General features: G+C 35.3%; 1 protein-coding gene across 1 annotated transcript; it reads right to left on the bottom strand.

The window, feature by feature from the left end:
* Positions 1–3,791: 3,791 nt before the first annotated feature.
* On the bottom strand, positions 3,792–10,192 carry LOC149414073 (uncharacterized). The gene is made up of 4 exons (XM_089643828.1): positions 10,101–10,192; positions 8,852–9,053; positions 7,043–7,192; positions 3,792–6,949 (listed from the first exon to the last, which is right to left on the bottom strand). The coding sequence occupies exons 2-4, from the start codon at positions 9,006–9,008 to the stop codon at positions 6,159–6,161; spliced, it is 1,098 nt and encodes a 365-aa protein (XP_089499954.1). The 5' UTR covers positions 9,009–9,053; positions 10,101–10,192; the 3' UTR covers positions 3,792–6,158.
* Between the last annotated feature and the right edge of the window lie 2,208 nt (positions 10,193–12,400).

Here is a 12,400-nt window from a genome sequence, read left to right as displayed (position 1 = left end):
TTAAAACGTCACATGCTTACCCACACTGGAGAAAAATCTTACGCATGTTCCTATTGTAACTATTCATGTTCTCATAGTGGAAGTTTAAAAGTGCACATGCTTATCCATACTGGAGAAAAACCTTATTCGTGTTCCTACTGCAGCTTTTCATGTTCTAATAGGCAAACTTTGAAAAACCACGTTCTAATCCACACTGGAGAAAAAGATTTTTCGTGTTGCTACTGCAACTATTCATGTTCACGAAAGGGAACTTTAAAACGGCACATGCTTACCCATACTGGAGAAAAACCTTATTCGTGTTCCTACTGCAACTATTTGTGTTCTCAAAAGGGACATTTAAAACGTCACATGGTTATCCATACCGGAGAAAGACCTTATTCATGTTCCGACTGCAACTATTCATGTTCTCAAAGAGGACCTTTAAAACAACACATGCTTACCCATACTGGAGAAAAACCTTTTTCATGTCCTTATTGCACCTATTCATGTTCTCGAAAGGGTTATTTGAAAAGCCACATACAGACTCACAATAGGGAAAAACCTATTTCATGTCCCCAGTGCAGGTATTCTTGTTCTGGAAAGAAATATTTACAACGTCACATGTTGACTCACAGTACAAAACAACCATTTATATGATGCTTTTGAGGCCAAATTATTGTATAAACTTAAATCGCCAATGTCATCCTCCGCCTTCTCGTTTGTTCAACGCGAGCGCCACGCGTTTCAGGCATTAGTTTCCCACATACTGGTTTCTGGTTGAGATCGCACAGGGGGTAAACTGCTTGCATACATAATAATTTATGCTAAAGAAGTTGAAAATCCTCTAATTAATTTAAGAGAATAATCAAGTCCTGGATATGACACCATTACTGTTACAACATTAAAAGCCGTACGTAAGGTAATCAGACCATGAATTTTGGCGTCCCACAGGGAACTGTACTGGGACTTATTTTATTTATTATTTACGTCGACGATTTCTTTGATAATATTAATTTAACCTGGAACAATATCCACAGAAAGGTTGAATTTGACATAAACTTGTAAAAATTGATTCGATCAAGATTTACAATCACTAAATACTAATAAAAAAATTTGTAATACCCTTCACTCTTAATTACTATTAGTACACTATTTACAATTAACAAAAAGTTTATTAAAATTATTTTTCTACTTCACTGCAATTTTCTCACCATAGCGCATAATACCTATAATATTATTAATTACTAATAAATAACTACAATAATGTACTGTACACTCCTCTTTCAACCACAAGAAGAGTAATATTAAAGTGTAGAAACTAATACGAATAAAAATATGTATAATTTTAAGTCACTAGTTATTTTTATTTTTTTATTAGAAACAATAACTTTACAATGATTTACAAATTTAAATATTTCGAAGCTAATTGCAAAAAAATGATAATTCTTAAACGAAACTGGCCAAATCAATTGAGAATTTATTTCTCGCGTTTGAATTGGGGAGTGGCGTCATAATGGTTTACTACTGACGTGTACCTGTCGATGCTCGACTTTTCTCTACTTTCAATAAATATAATGTCAATTGTATGTAATTAATTAATAATTGTATGTAATTAATATCAAACAATCGGAAGAAATTCTCTTAATGATAGTGAAAACCGTATCAAACTCTGTTGCATAGTATAGAAGAACAAGCGCACAAACAGACAGACGCGGATAGTAACTTTGTTTTACATATGAGACTAGCTGACATATACCCGGTGTTGCTGGGATTATCCTCAGGACATAGACATTTACCATCGTGTACTTTTCTGTAGGCCTTTTTAAGATATATAATTCCGTAGTACGTTATTTTGATGTATCTCATAAGGTTTAGCTAGCGTTAACAATGTAGTGCTCGAAAATATATTTTTACGACTTGTTTATAAAACGTAGACTTTTCTGTACTTTCCATAAATAAAATATGCATGTATTATATATATATAAACCTTTCGGAAGAAATTTTCTAAATGATAGTGAAACCTCTATCAAAATCCGTTGCGTAGTTTAGAAGAAGTAAGCGCACAGATAGAAAGACGTGAATAGCGACTTTATTTTATACTATTTAGAGATGAGGTGTAAAATTTCATTAATTGATAATTAGTTGATAATTTTAGATAACTTAATATGTTGTTGACTAATCTGAACAAAAACAGAATATAAATATACTTAACTTCGGTGGATGATATAATACTAAAAGCAGTGCCAAACAGAAAGATAATTACAAAAACTCTATAGATACAACATTATTTTTCTTCTTTTGTTAAACGTTTGTTTTATAATACACATCAGTATATTATATGCATTTATTTTTTATTTGCCTTACGAGTAAATTATTTTCCTGTTTTCAGTCTTACTGGTTTGCAACATACATGAATAATTATATGCATATATGAATGTACAATGTACATACTTACTTTATTTACAATATTAGGTGTTATTATTTGGATTTGATGTTAATCTTAGTATTAGCATTTAATTTTTTTTTGTATTTAGTTATGCTATTATCCATGAATTATGTTACACTTACATACATAAACTGTCGATTTCCTCTGTAAAAGCCGGATAGGGCGTTAATGAATAATAAAATCAAAATAAAAAAATAACCAAGACTATATTATTTTATTAAATTATTTTACCTCAGGGCGTGAAGAAGGTTCCAAAAATCCTTGAAGTTAATAATAAATTTGAAAGCATTTGCTTTGTGACATTATTGTGAAGAAGAAACCTTAGCCAGGCGCCATGTGTAACATATGATTGACATTACAGTGAGAGTAATTATAACTAGAATTAAGATAACCAGTATAAAGAAACCAGATAACTCCTTTTGCGTGTCGACTTAAGATTCACCCATCACTCCTTCCCACGAACCTTCCGCTGACAGTTGATGACGATGTTACATTTGAATTTGTGCGGCCCAAGAGAACAAGCCAATTTGGAAGGTCTCAAAGTACAGGGTTTTCCAATAAGAGGTGTTATTTTGATATTCAATCGTAAAAGATCAATGGTTTCGTTGCTTGTGTGGCACGTAGCGCCGTCTTGTTGAAAATAAACGTTGTTCAAATCAATACCATCCAATTCCGGCCATAAAAAATAATTAATCATCTCTCGATAGCGCAATCCATTCACCGTAACAGTTGCACCAGCCTCTTTTTCGAAAAAGTAAGGTCCAATGACTCCGCCGGACCATAAACCGCACCAAACAGTCACACGTTGAGAATAGAGAGGCTTTTCCACAGTAACTCTTGAGTTTTCCGAGCCCCAGATGCGACAATTTTTCTTGTTGACGAAGCCACCGAGGAGGAAATGGGCCTCATCACTCAAGATGATTTGAATTTGATTCACTCAAGTGAATTTTAATCATTTCAATGCGTTGTTGAAGCGTGTACCGTTCCATTTTTATTAATGGCGTTTCTACTTGTCAAATGTCAAAAAATGACAGCTTCAAAAGTAACATCTACCGAAATAGCGGGCTATTCAAAATAACACCTCTTATTGGAAAACCCTGTAGTTTGCATAAGCTGAAATATTTTAAAGAATACTGTGGTGTATGTCTATTTCCATAACTAGTTTAATTATAAAATGTCAACCATAATTATGTATTGTAAATGTAAATTGATTTATTACTACAACTTTTGAACATAATAATACAGCATTTTATTTTATTTATTAGACATTATTAACGGTTCCTAAACGAAAAATTGAAAAAGAAAAATCAGAAAAGGATACGGTCACATCTAGGACTCGAACACAGGACCCTTGTCTTGCCACCGTTCTACCAACTGAGCTAATGGGACCCTATCTTCTTCGGTCATGTTTAACTGTATCATACTTCGAATACGAACTACCAACATTGTCTTCATTTTCTCACAGCACATTCTAATTGGCTGCTTTCTTTATGTATGATCGCAACTCACATTAAAATAAAAAAAAGATATATTTATCTAAGACATTTTCTAGATTGTACTTAGTTCGAGTTGAATCTTGCGATCATAAAGATAAATAATTAAATAATAATTCAGGTTTTTCAATCGGTAATTTTGTATCTCCCAATATAAATTGCTCTTCCATTAGAAGCATTTGCTTGTGTGTGGAAGAGGAGTGTACATGTACATTTGGAATCAGTTTTACAATATGATACATGCATAATTTTGTGAAATTGTATATTAATTGTTACATCGTTATCACTATTACGACATTAAAATATATGAACATTTATGTATTTAAGAAGGAGATAATTATGTATTGCTAACTTTAACTATTTATCGAAAAGTGCGTACATGAGCCCACGAGTTTCTTAAGTCTAAACGAAACATGAAACAGAACAAGACACAGAAAATAAATTAAAGTAACAGTACAACTGGGAATCGAAACTAAAATCTGTCTTACCGGGACAACACTTCGATCTACTTTTCTATGTTCATTTTATAACTTTACTATAACTATACAACTATTTGTTTACCTGCGTACTAACATTGAGACATAACCCTGGAGAATCACCAATGAATCATTAAGTTTCCCTCATATTAAAAGGGAGTTCATTCAACATAAATTTGTTTTACCTATTTATTGTTATTCAAAAGCAACCATATCAATAGGATGTTAAATTACAATGTTAACGCAAGTATGCATAATTGTGGGCGTCTGACTTGTCAGTGTAGAGCGAGACATATATATTATAGTTGTATAAAAGCCCATACATTGGATTCAACTCTCTCTCTCACATCCCAGCTCGCAACTAGATAGCGTGCATCTGTAATCTATGTACACAATTAAACAATAAACTACAGTAATCTCCTAATAACCGAGTGTCATTATAATAATAATTCCGGAACATTATTATAATAGCGGAACAGCCATCATAACAATTATAGTGCAGTGTCTTGCAACACTGTACAAGCGGTTCGGAACTGCTCGGGAAGGCCGAGCACTTCCGAACCGGTCGCGTAAACGGGCGAGCGTGCGCGGCGCTGGCCAGACGGAAAACCACCCCACTAGCGAGCACACGTTACCAACTAATATTGTACAGCTCGGTTGTAATTGCTTTTATCGTAATAAATCTGTAAACGAACCATCAGAGTTATCAATCATCTAACGAGCCTTGAGCAACAGAAAAGTGTAGTAAACAATAGAAACACTACATATAGCAATAACAATATGCAGATCAATATTATTATACTGTCAATTATTTTACTAAATCTCCACGCTGCATTGAATAACTACCAGAGATTGATCACCTACAATGAAGTGTCTGCATATAGGAGTCGTGTTTTAGAATTGTACTCATGTTGCACTTTCCTCTTATATATATTGCTGAATGAATATTTTGTGCCATCGTAAGGCCTACACCCGCAAGATAGTTAAATTCCGATATGACAATCAAATGTTTCGCTTCTGTGAAAAAACATTTTTTGAACTAGTATTTCAACCACAGAAATTTGTACTGATTGCACCCAATATAAATTAATTTTGCGAGAATGTCCCCAAGCAATTATTGCATATCGAAAAGTTGATTCTGCGAATGATAAATAAATCATTTTAAAAATATTCACAGGAACGAAACATTAACGGAGAAAGAAATTTGTTATCGGAGGTCTAAAATCGTCGCAACTTTTCGTAGGATAGCGGTAAACAACACAACAAATACTAACACATTTTTAACATATAATCAAGTAACATGTTTTTCTTGAACATGAATAGCTGCAGTAGAAACACGAATAAGGGTTTTTTCCACAATAAGTAAACGTGGGACGTTTAAAATTTATCTTCTCAAAACATAAATAGTTGCAGTCGCAACATGAAAAGGTTTTAATTTAAAATGAGACGTCATAAATCTCCCTTTAGCTTTATGGAATAAAAAATCTTGCAGTCGGAATATGAAAACGATTTATCTCCAGTGTTGATAAGCAAGCGAAATTTTAATTGTTTCTTTAGTTTAGTGAACATGAATAGCCGCAGTCGGAACATGAATAAGAATTATCTCTTATATTTGAAAGCATGCGAAGTCTTAAATGTCTCATTTGAGGTAAAAAATAGTTGAAGTAAGAACATGAATAAGGCTTTCTCCAGTTTGGGTTAGCACGTTACGTTTCCTTTTGAAAACGTGTTATAGGTGGAGTAGGAACCTGAATAAGTTTTTTTTTATCCAGTATGGGTAAGTATGTGAAGTCTTAAATGTCCCTTTTGAGAACATAAATAGTTGCAATAGGAACATGCGAAAGGTTTTTCTCCAGTGTGGGTAAGAATGTGACGTTTTAAAGTTCCATTTTCAGAACATGAATAGTTGCAGTAGGAACAAGAATAAGGTTTTTCTCCAGTATGGGTTAGCATGTGACGTTTTAAATGTCCCTTTTGAGAACACGAATAGTTGCAGCAGGAACATGAAAAAGGTTTTTCTCCAGTATGGGTAAGCATGTGTTGTTTTAAAGGTCTTTTTTCAGAACATGAATAGTTACAGTAAGAACATGAAAAGGGTTTCTCTACGGCATGGGAAAGCACGTGACGTTTTAAATATTTCTTACGAGTACATGTATAGATGCATTGGGAGCATGAGTACGTTTTTTCTCCAGTATGGGTAACCATGTGAACGTTTAAAATTCCCCTTTGAGAACACGAATAGCTGCAGTAGGAACATGAAAAAGGTTTTTCTCCAGTATGTATAAGCATGTGTCGTTTTAAAGATCCCTTTTGGGGACATGAATAGTTGCAGTAGGAACAAGCAAATGGTTTTTCTCCGCTGTGAGTCCGTATGTGGTTTTTCAAATTTCCCTTTTGAGAAAATGAATAATTGCAATGGGGACACGCATAAGGTTTTTCTCCGGAATGGGTGCGCGCGTGCCGTGCCAACGCTGACCTGAATGAACAGGAATAGTTACAATGGGAACATGCGTAAGGTTTTTCTTCAGGCTGCGTCTTTAGGTCCGTTATTGAGTCTGTAAAAGATGGCGGATAATCTTAATAAATACGTATCGAAAATGAAAATATAATTATTGAAACGAATTCAGACAAACAAAAATCGGTTTTACCTGTAGTCTGGGAAACACTATCGGGGTGATCTAAGCATTCCTTTTTAACATCTGGCAATTCTACATCTATTTCCGTATAAGTCTTCCCTCCATCTTCTTCTCGGGCTCCTGGTTCTGATTTGATAGGAACAGTCTCCACATTAATGCAACCTGGAATAGCCAGAAAAGAATACCTTGATTTGCAAATACATAATTAAGTCCGGTCAGTAGCTGAGTTGGCATCATGTTTGGGTCCCACCCAGACGAAGTGTGTTCAATTTCTAGGCTGGCTAAGTCTCCCATCACGAGACACAAGCAACATTTTCTGCTTACTGTGGTGGTAGTAGGAGATCTTCAAATAGCTAATTCGGGGAGGCTCTGAGATATATTTTTTCGTTTTCCAAAAATTTTCCTCAATTTGACATCTTTGGGTCGATGCTGTGTGGAGGGAATATTTAGGGAAAGGAAGGAGAAAAAAGTTCTGGGAAAGAAAAAGGTATGAGGGGTGGGTCAATGTGCCCAAGAGTGATGGACGTTTGAATTTATCTCTCCCAATTCGGTGCAAAGTGACGGGTCGAGAGAGATTCCGGGTGGAGAGGTCAAAAGGTCTCCCTCAACCAGTCCTCTCCTGATCCGACCCGCCAGTAGGTGGACAAATGCATCCGCAGCCAAGACGTAGACAAACCTCACGCTATGATCCCGGGCACCCCTGCCAAGTCACCCAACGTAGCGAACCACTTGAGGTGACCTACGGCGGGGGTGTTGGTTTTCTAGTACATGGTTTTCGGGCGGCGGTGCCCATACCCGCCTCCCAAATTGAAGAATTGTCATTTTCAAGAATGATAAAACATTACAATTTAAAAACTGAGACAAAACATTAACGTAAAATAATTAATGTATAACAATTTAAAAAAATAATCTGCAAACTTTAAGTTTCTTTTCGGTTCCAGAAACAAACATTTTCTTTTTAAATCAAATTTAATTATTTAAAAATTTTAGGACAAGAGGAACTTACACAACATAAGTGAGAGACGAGTGAGGTATTTGGATATAAAAAAATGTAGGTTTCTTATTTACGGAAACTGAAATACTTACTTTCATTACTATCTAACTGATGCAACGTGTTTTTATAATGAAATGTGCCTATTGAGTGCGTCCCATTTATCTGTATATTTCCCGTTAGCTTTAATTAACGATTTAAAATTGTTTTATATTTCCCTACCCATTTTCACTTTTATTGGACTAACATTGATTAGGTAACTTATTTGGGTGGCGACACATTACGCTATACACATCAAAGGGTTTTCTATAAAACCACATCACTCGCCATACATTCCCAAACAGACCTGTCTCACCTGACAGACGATGTGTTTAAGTGTGGGCGTGACGAAAATTATAATATGCCGTGATCTGCTAGGCAGGCGATATTAGAGAATGATGCCCTCTCGTGCCTACCGCAGATCAATTTAGGGAGCGCCGTGATCACGCGGCTGTCGGCTGCTAAGTGCCAGATCCCGTACAAAGAAATAATATTCTGCGGCAGTTCCCCAATTGATCTGATCCCCTCTCCTGCCGTATGGATAGAAAGATTTAAGTGCAGTGTAACACCTACTCATACGTATAGGCCACGCCAAAATAAGCGTTGATGCGTAAAGCGTAGTGTGTATTAGGCTTTCTGCTTGCATACTTTATTCATCCTAATGTCGATGTTTACCGTCCAAACTGTTAGAGAAGTAGCAATCTTTCAATAGCCAATTAAAATATTAAAAAAAAACATTTCCGAATTGCAACGCAACGCAACATGCATCGAGTATTTCTTAGTTTTCTTACCATCCGTTTGGTCAGTACTCTCATAGTATTCAATGCATTCTTGTTTTATACTTGGGACTTCTATTTCTAAAAATGTTGTGGGAATTTCATGCTCGTCTTCATCTTGAGACACTGTCTCTATCTTGATGGAAACTCCGCTTGGGATAGGAAGATCCATGACACGGCTGAGAGCGTTCAACAAACCTTGTTAACTGATTTCGACCTGAAAAAATAACTAAACGTTAAACAGAGTTTTGAATTTCCATCCGAAAGTATGCGTCTAGTAATTGTTTGCTTATTTTTTTAATGTAAAACATCTTTTGGCGCGGTAAGGGAGATAAAACAGACTCTAGCGTGGCAAGACAGGACGACGCTTTTGTACGTTTCATTTGGTCAGTCTCGTAAGTCGTCGGCTCTTTCCGCGCGGTTGCCAAATCTCTGTGCGGTTTATTTACTTCTTTTCCCACTAAAAGTCGCAATGGATACCGTTGATTTGTAATATATTTATTTGAGTATATTTTACTGTTTTACTATCAAAAAAATAAATACTTGTTTACACTTCCTTTTCATTTCCACTCCCTTCAATAATCAATGTCGATGTTTCACATCGGCCAGGCTTGCCGTGACAGCTATACCTATAGTTTTTCTTTTTGAACACCGCAAAAGAATTTCAATGTGTACGTGTCATTGAAGTTAACCAATACATCAAATTCGTTTTAATGATATGTTGCAAAGACAAATTATTGAACAGAAAAAGTGATAGATATGGCTTACTAAAACAAACTCGTAATGTAACTGAATTTTAGCAAGGGTTTAAGCAGAATAACGTTAGATAAGTGATATAAAATGTATGCACGAAGACATAAAAAACAAACAATAGAACATATCGAAGAAGTATTTACACTGCGCCAGTTTCCTGTCGGCACATTTATACTGAAGCCAGTAACTCCCGATGCAGTCGACTGGTCAAATAACCTCAGCATACCCTTACCATGATATCCACAAACTATTATTCACTTTATAAAGAAGAGTGTTACAATGAGGCACGATGAAGATCTTGCTTTATAATAACCAATAAGTGTTGCATATTATGTCTTTTGAAACTGTGGATTCCACTCCCGAGTTTCACACTGTTGTCAAAAACCATTCAAGAAACCAACTAACTGATTGCTTTTTTCCAAGGATCTCGCGAACCTCTTGACAATTATTGAACTAATGGGTTCTTTCTCAAACATAATAATAATAAAAGAATTTTAAACTTCTTTCTTACCGCTGTATTTTTCAAATCAGTTGCAAAGTTTTTGTAGAAGTAACAAATATACAAGGTAAAACCTAACCAATAAAAAAGTGACAGAAGCGGCGTCCATCCAGTGTTGCAATATCAAGAAATAAATACTCCCAAGCGAAGTTCTAAAAAATCCGCGGAAATACCAAAAAGCAAAAAACAAACGGATAATTTGATTCTTTTTCAAGCCATGTTTTGAGATTATAAAACAAAAATATTTTAAATTAAATCTAAAAAATGAACCTATTTTTGATTATCGGTTGACGTTTTGGCTTAAATGAGAGAAGAAAAAACTTAGAGAGATGAGATTAATAATTAAGTTTAACAATATAATAATTCATCAATAACAATAATTCTCTCAAGAGGAATTGAGAAAACACATTTTCCTCAAATTTTATGTACCTACTTAAATTTAAAGATCCATTGTTTGCCAATTACTGTTATATTTTTAAAATACAGTGTTTTCCAATAAGAGGTGTTATTTTGATATTCATTCGTAAAAGATCAATGGTTTCGTTGCTCGTGTGGCACGTAGCGCCGTCTCGTTGAAAGTAAACGTTGTTCAGATCAATACCATCCAATTTCGGCAATAAAAAATCATTAATCATCTCTCGATAGCGCAATCCATTCACCGTAACTGTTGCTCCAGCCTCATTTTCGAAAAAGTAAGGTCCAATGACCGCCGGACCATAAACCGCACCAAACAGTTATACGTTGAGGATAGAGAGGCTTTTCAACAATAACTCTTGGGTTTTCTGAGCCCCAGGTGCGACAATTTTGCGTGTTGACGAAGCCATTGAGGTGGAAATGGGCCTCATCACTGAAGATGATTTTTCGATGGAATTCTAATAATTAATAATAGTGAATTTTAATAATTTCAATGCGTTGTTGAAACGTGTACCGTTCCATTTTTATTAATGGCGTAGTTTCTACTTGTCAAATGTCAAAAAATGACAGCTTTAAAAGTAACATCTACCGAAATAGCGGGCTATTCAAAATAACACCTCTTATTGGAAAACCCTGTATTATGTTTAAAAAACTATTAGCGCATACGACGATGTGAGCTACCTTAAGATTAATAAGTAAATAAAAAATGGCTGCCAAGTGAACAATTTATTTTAATGAAATAACTATTAAAATGTATTATTTTGCATTTCCAGAAAAAGGAATAGTTATTTCCCATCTGACAACTTACAAGTATTTTTTAAATAAAATGTGTGTACCTATAAAGCGTGTCCTCATTTACCGTAAACTTATCACACTAACGCACGTACTTGCAGAACTTGAAATTTTTGACATGTTTCTTTATTATTTCCTTTTCCTCGTTTGTTTTAATTTACCTAACTTTTTTTACTTTTGCAATGTTTATTATGTGAAACCTGCTGTCATTACTATCTGACGCTTACAGGTATTTCAAATAATATTTATATAAAATCAATAAATCAAAACAAAACTGCAAATGGCCAAATAGAAATATCACTCCACAATATAATATGCTATGCAGACGGATTGTGACACATGAGGCTGTCTGTGCAGATAGAGAAACAATAGTGTGTGTTGCTTTTAAGTGGAACAGATGGCACTGTTTAAGAAAAACATGTCACAGGTGACAGAGACGTTCCTGCCGCTCTGTGGCGCATCCGAACCACATGCCACACAAAACAGCGCCTTGTACGCGTGGTTATACTGTACTCCTAGCGCTTTCGTGACACTTTGTGTACATCTAACTGTTAAAGACTGCTTTAGGCCCATTGTCCACACAGTCGTCTTTTGTAGGATGCATGTAACCTACAAATGAAGATAAGCGTATTTTGCATATTTGTTATGTCCACGCTGCTTCATGCAATAGTCAGTCACGTTACAAAACGTCTCAGTTTTCTTTCAACTAGCATCCAGAAAGTACGTCTTTTGTTGTGAAAATGTCAAGTGATGATGATGAAGTGATTATAGCATACAGTTTTATTAGAAGACGACAAAACAGGCGAAGAAAGTACTGGATTCATCCATACATCGAAAGAAATATAAATTGTAGATTGTTTGTTGCTGCCAGAGAGTTATCAGAAGATGATTCTGTATTTCAATCATTTTACCGAATGACTAAACATACGTACCAAAATTTAGTCTCTACTGTTGGACCACTGATACAAAGACAAAATACTGCAAGCGTCCGTCTGACGAGTCGGTCGATTAGTGACATGTTGCCGCACGCACCGCATTACGAGCGGCTGACGCGACGTTGCAGCTTCGTGGTCACAGATTTCATTGTTTCTACGCAAGATGCAACC

The sequence above is a fragment of the Hesperophylax consimilis genome, chromosome 20, assembly GCF_061612785.1.
Source record: "Hesperophylax consimilis isolate HC1 chromosome 20, BYU_Hcon_1.0, whole genome shotgun sequence".
Lineage (NCBI taxonomy): Eukaryota > Metazoa > Arthropoda > Insecta > Trichoptera > Limnephilidae > Hesperophylax > Hesperophylax consimilis.
The sequence above is the reverse complement of the archived record's forward strand: the minus strand, read 5'-3'. Positions and strand labels throughout refer to the sequence as shown.